Genomic DNA, 5,772 nt, shown 5'->3' with positions numbered 1-5,772 from the left:
TGTTGGAGAAGCAAGGTTTGTCTCCCTGGGAGGTGTCTCGCCAGAGAAGGAAGAGGTGCCAGCCCTAGGAAAGGGTGCCAGCCCCCTGATCCCCGGGAGGGTGCTCTTCTGGGGGTTCTGTGGGACACACAGGGCCAAGCTGCAGGAGGCTAGAGAGGGCTGAGGCCTCTTTGGGGACCAGAGCTCCCGGTCTTTGTGAGGAGATGGCCTGAGATCCTGGACAGTGGCCCTGGCGGGGAGGAGCAGGCCTGCTGCCCATGAAGAAGTGACACTCAAGAAGGAGGATGTGTGCACTTACTTGGCAAGGTGGTTTTCCCAGGGCGAGGCTTATCCAGTGCACTCCGGATGTGCTGACCCCTGTGGTTTCCCCAAATGTGGGAAACTCGACTGACTGCATAATTTGTGGTAGTGGGGGATTGCGTTCACACTCTCTCCTAAAAAAGAAAGAGGATGTGCTGGGGCTGGTGGCTGGAGTTGGTGTCTGCAACTGGAGGTCTCTGTCGCAGCCAGGCAGGAGAATGGCCAATGTGGACTTGACTTGTCACGGCTTACTAGCTGCTGGCAGGGCCACAGCCAGGAGAAGTATGCCCCCCAGGAGGGCGAGGGATGCTGGGTGGGGAGGTGGGAGGGCTGGATGGGCTCTGTCCATGGATGGTGGTCTCAAGGGAGGGGCAGGAGGAGCGTGTGTGGCCACGACAACCATCCCTGAAACCAGGAAGACAATACCCCCATAGAAGAGTACTTTGGATGCTCTCGTTTCTCTTCAGATCGTATAAATCTTTCGCCTTTTACTAAAGATTTCCGTGGAGAAGAACAGTTATGAGTCTTTAACCAATTTTTTGGTGCCCTGGTTTTCCGGGGCTACACAATAAAAAAAAGAAAAAGAAAAGTACTTTGGGGGCGCCTCCCGGCTCCACTCCATCTGTCCCACATGTTGGCACTGCAGCGTGTGGCAGACAGCAGCCAACAAAGGAGCTGGCACTGCATCTTCTCTCTAAGTCTGCAGAAGTGGGGGTGTCCCACACCTGCTGCGCACCACAGCCCAAGGCCACCAGGGCTACGCAGGAGCTCTTTCAGCATAGAGGTGGCCAAAGGGGAGCGCCACAAAGGAGCCAGGCAAGGCGGGAGGGAACACAAAAGCTGGTCCCAGGAATCAGCAAGGGCTGTGTGGAGGGGGGCTGGCGTCAGCTGGCCAGGGCAGGCTAGAGAGCAGCCCACCGGCTGGCCCAGGGAGGAGGTCCCTGGTGGCTTTGACAAAGAGCTTACAGGGAGAGTAGGAAGGGCTGCTGCAGGTCATGGATGCCAGGGAGAGGCACAGGGGCCTGAGATGAGGTGGGGGCAGGCTGGGCAGCTCACCTCTCGGTCAAGCAGTTGGACACCACCAGCTGCTCCATTCCCATTGAGTGACAGTCCCAGACACCCACTGGGGTGGTTCACCCCTGTCCTGCGGGGACACTGGGAGCGGACGCGGCTGGGGGGGTGCCTCGTCAAGCCCCTTAGGTCAGCCACAGAGCTAGCGCTCTCATCAGCGGCTCAGGAGTAAGTGCCCAGCGAAGCACACTGAGTGCCCGCTTCTCAGTGGCTGAGGAGGGAATCGGGGCGGGTCTGGGAGATCCCTGTGTCCCCTTGCCTCTAGGGCAGGAGAGGCGCAGAGGTCCTGCTCTTGTCAGCAGGTACCCAGCCAGCTCCAGTTCCCAGGGGCCTTGGGAGGGCTGGGAGCCAGCCATGGTCCTGAGCCACACCCAAGGCCCACCTCTCTTCCCATGCTGCCAAGCCTGGGTGAGGTGGGGATCTGCAGGCTTGGGAGAAGGGTCCACCTCCCTGCAGGGGTGGAGGGTCAGGGAGTGAGTGTGCTGGCCTCTTCAGGGGACTTAAAGAATCGACCACACATGAGGATGGGGGTGGGGAGGACCTGGCCCAACTCCCAGGTCAGAGAAAGTCTCCAGGACCCACCCACACTGTGAGGAGGAAACTAGGAGGAGGGTGGGGGGGGTGTTGTGGGGCAATGAGCCCCTTGCTGGTGTGCTCAGGAAACAGAAACTTACCAGAAAAGGAAACCACTGAGTCTGAGAGGGGCGAATCCCCAGTTAGGACCGCCCCCAGCATCCGGGCCTCCTAAACCTGGTTCCAGCTCTACCTACCCCACTACCAACTGCCTTCAAGTTAGTGCTGGCTGCACCCCCAAACCCAGAAGATGGTCAAGGAGGAGCACGAGGTGGCTATGCTGGGGCCCCCCTACAATGCCGCCCCCCTTCAGTCCACCGTGATCAACATCCGCAGCAGCGACATCTCCGTGCCTGACCACGTCGTCTGGTCCCTCTTCAACACGCTCTTCTTCAACTGCTGCTGCCTGGGCTTCGTGGCCTACGCCTACTCCGTGAAGGTGCGGCTTCTCCACTGGGGACCCAGCGTGTCCTCACAGTGCCCTGGGCGCAGGTGGCAGGGGCAAGCAACAGACTGTGTGCGCCCTGCGTGTGTCCCGTGTGTAGATGCCCTGTGTGTGACTGTGTGTGCGTGCATCCGTGTGTGCGGGCATTCTGCAGACTACTGTGCTGCCTGTCTGGCTCCTGTCTGCGTGGGTCTTGGGAAGGGCCCCTCAGCTCCTGTCTGTGGTCACCTGCCGGCCTGAGGTTGGCCAAGCTTAGTCTCTTCCCCAAGGCATTTTCCCTCCCTCCCAACCTGAGAGAGACATTGGGGCAGGTGCTCACCTGGTTTAACACCCAGTGCTCTCACTCGGGGACCTGGGGGTGGGGGGCGGTGGCAGGGCAGCACTAGGACCTCAGCAGAGGGAGACAAGCCCATAGCTCCAGGCTGGCGCTGAGGGGCTAGGAGAAGGCCCCACCCCAGCAGAAAGAGGGGTAGAACTGTCCTGCTGGGGCGCCAGGGCTCAGTGGGGGTCCCCATGGAGGGGAAAGCCTGGGGGAGGCTGCACTGAGGGCAGAGGACCTGGGGGGTGGGGAACCTGGGTCCCCCCCATCAGCTCCAGGCTCCCAGCAGGCCCCTCCCAGGTAACCTCCACATCTTGTCTCCCCCAGTCCAGGGACCGGAAGATGGTGGGCGACATGATTGGGGCCCAGAGCTACGCGTCCACCGCCAAGTGCCTGAACATCTGTGCCCTGGTCATCGGTCTCTTGCTGACCATCGGGCTCATCGTTCTTCTCGCCATGGGCACAGTGATCAGCATACACGCCCTGTCACAGATGATGAGACGTAATGGCTACTAGTTGCTGCGTGATGCTGTGTCCTGAGCCCTTAGTCCGGCGTCTACTCTGTTGGCCCTCCACCCTCTGTTCTCAGTGGTTTGCCCACGTGTACCTGACAATAAACCATGTCCCTAAAGTGTCCACTTATGTAAGTGGTTCTCAACCTTTCTAATGTTGCGACCCTTTCATACAGTTCCTCATGTGTGGTGATCCCCCCCCTATAAAATTATTTTCGTTGCTGTTTCATAACTGTCATTTTGCTACTGTTATGATTCGGGTGACCCCTGTGAAAGGACCATTCGACCCACAAAGGGGTCTCAACCCACAGTTTGAGAACCGCAGGTGTCCGTGATGGTGCTGTCATGTTGCCAGGGAGGCCCCCTGTCCTCTGTCCAGCCTGTGCCTGAGCCGAGCTGAGGCTTGGCTGACGAAGCCGGTCCTGTCCTCAGGCCGGGGTTTCAGGCCTCAAGTGAAGTGAGACCACAGCTGGAGGGGGGCTTGACTGGGGCCCCTCTGGCCACCAGGTCTGAGCCCCGGGATAGGGTAGGTTCTGGTGGGACAAGAGACTCTGTGTCCAGTCCACGCAGGATGCCTCTGGGCCTCACACAGGGGTGCAGGGACTCTGACTCTGTAACGTGTCTTGGGGAAGCCTGCTAGTTGGGCCACAGGAAAAGGGGCTGCACATGGCCCCTCCACTCCCTGCAGAGAGAGGTCAGGGGCAGGCTCCTGGGAATCTGAGGCGCAGGGCATCTGGGGACCCTCTCCATGACCAGCCTTCAGGCTGGTCTCGGTTGTGGGGCCCTCTGGCACAAACACACCCCATCGCAGGGGACAGTAGCAGATCCTGCCTGCTGCTGCCAGCAGCTTTTTCTCCATTGGCAGTTTTCATGCTGGACCCTGCTTCTGCCCTCACAGTGGGGTGCCCTGCTCTGGACAAGAGCCCTGGAGTCCCACAGCCCATATTAGGAGGCTGAGGGCCCAGTAGGATGGGGGGTGGGCAGCTCTGCTGACGGTGTGTTCCCCCACCTATCCTGGATCTAGAGGACTAGCTGCTTGGGAGGGGACACAACGGACTCGAGACCCCCGCCTGCAGCCCACGGGAGCCTGGTGAGAGCCTAGGAAAGGGCTGATCTGTGGGAGACCTAGTGCTGCCGAGCAGGGCGCAGCCCATGGTTCAGAAGCGGGGGACCCCCGCGTGCCGGGTTGGTGGTGGGCCCAGGTGGGAAGAGGTGGTGGTGAAGGTGGGGGGGCAGGCGGGCACATCGCTTCCGCTGGGGCCCACCTCCCTCTGAGACCAGGCCCCCAGGGCGTCTGGGAATGGGGACCCGAAAAGTGTTTGTGAGGCAAGGCACGACCTGCAGCAGGCTGGGCTCCCGGAGAGGCAACTCCCAGTCCTGCTCCAAGACCCACCCATACCGCGCGAAGAAGCAGAAATCGAGGTGGCCCCGGGCATCCTACTCCCCTCTCCCGGCCCCGCCTCCAATTCCATTCCCCGCCCCCTCCCGCCCGTCTCCTCCTCCAAGCCTCTGTGCTCCAAAGCCCGGAAACCGAAACTTCTGGGAAACGGGAACTCCCCGTGATTAGGAAGGGAGCTAGAGCGACCTCAGTCCAGGCTCCACCGACCCGGGGCACGGCGGGTCCTCCTCGGCGACATGAACCACGCGCCCCAGCCCTTCCTCCCGCGCGCCTCCGGGCCGCCCCCGACCTACCAGGTGCTCAAGGAGGAGCACGAGGTGGACGTGTTGGGGGCGCCCCCCACCCCGGGCCCGGCGCCCACCGTGATCAGCATCCGCAGCGAGGTCTCCGTGCCCGACCACGTGGTCTGGTCCCTCTTCAACACGGTGTTCCTGAACATCTTCTGCCTGGGCTTCGTGGCGTTCGCCTACTCCGTGAAGGTGTGTGGCCCTGGGGCACCAGCCAGGGGGACTCTGCTGCGAGGGTGCACTGGGTGTCCTCTGTCCCGTGGGGCCTGCCAGGGGCCTGTGTGTGTGTATATGTATGCCTGTGTTAGTGTTAGTGTGTGCGGGTCTGTCCAGTGGGGCCTGCGTGTGTGCACTTGCTGGTGGTGTGTATGTTCTCGTGTGTCTATGTGAAAGCATGTGCGGGTGTGCATGTCACGTGCATGCGTTAGTGTGTGCGGTGTTTCAGAAGAGCTGTGCCCACCCTGCCCCTTGGCAAAGGCTCCCAGGCTGCCTCGGACTCAGCCCTCTCCTAGGGGACCCGTGGGAGGGGACAAAGATGGGACCCCAGCAGTGGTCAATGCAGATGAACCTGGAGTGCCCCGGGGGTCATGAGGGCTGTGAGGATGCCCTGCCCCAGCAAGGAGTGGTCAGGAACCACCTTAGCGGGGCTTCGGGAAGCATGCTGGGGGAGGGTGCCCCAGACTGCCCCGAGGATACCCGGGTCCCCCCATCAGCTCCAGGCTCCCAGCAGGCCCCTCCCAGGTAACCTCCACATCTCATCTGCCCCAGTCCAGAGACCGGAAGATGGTGGGTGACATGATTGGGGCCCAGAGCTACGCGTCCACCGCCAAGTGCCTGAACATCTGTGCCCTGGTCTTCAGCCTCCT

General features: G+C 61.4%; 2 protein-coding genes, 1 non-coding gene and 1 pseudogene across 3 annotated transcripts; all 4 read left to right on the top strand.

Annotated features, from left to right (window-relative positions):
• The first annotated feature begins 290 nt into the window (after positions 1-290).
• LOC115869696 lies at positions 291-437 on the top strand (annotated as a pseudogene).
• Positions 438-747: 310 nt separating this feature from the next.
• On the top strand, positions 748-863 carry LOC115869697. Its single transcript, XR_004046331.1, has one exon. It is a non-coding gene; the product is annotated as a U5 spliceosomal RNA (small nuclear RNA).
• A 1,314-nt stretch (positions 864-2,177) lies between these two features.
• Positions 2,178-3,350, top strand: LOC101663383 (interferon-induced transmembrane protein 1-like). Its single transcript, XM_004717161.2, has 2 exons — positions 2,178-2,383; positions 3,036-3,350. Exons 1-2 carry the CDS (start codon positions 2,195-2,197, stop codon positions 3,222-3,224), a joined length of 378 nt encoding a protein of 125 aa, XP_004717218.1. The 5' UTR covers positions 2,178-2,194; the 3' UTR covers positions 3,225-3,350.
• A 1,380-nt stretch (positions 3,351-4,730) lies between these two features.
• Positions 4,731-5,770, top strand: LOC101644230 (interferon-induced transmembrane protein 3; the record flags this gene model as incomplete). The annotated part of the gene is made up of 2 exons (XM_013008450.2): positions 4,731-5,098; positions 5,675-5,770. Coding segments are annotated over exons 1-2 (339 nt in total), but the record flags the coding sequence as incomplete, so codon positions are not given.
• Positions 5,771-5,772: the final 2 nt, after the last annotated feature.

Source organism: Echinops telfairi, unplaced genomic scaffold, assembly GCF_000313985.2.
Source record: "Echinops telfairi isolate 266 unplaced genomic scaffold, ASM31398v2 ScPeMD7_37;HRSCAF=141, whole genome shotgun sequence".
Lineage (NCBI taxonomy): Eukaryota > Metazoa > Chordata > Mammalia > Afrosoricida > Tenrecidae > Echinops > Echinops telfairi.
Note: the sequence above shows the minus strand (reverse complement) of the source record. Positions and strands in the feature narration are given on the sequence as shown.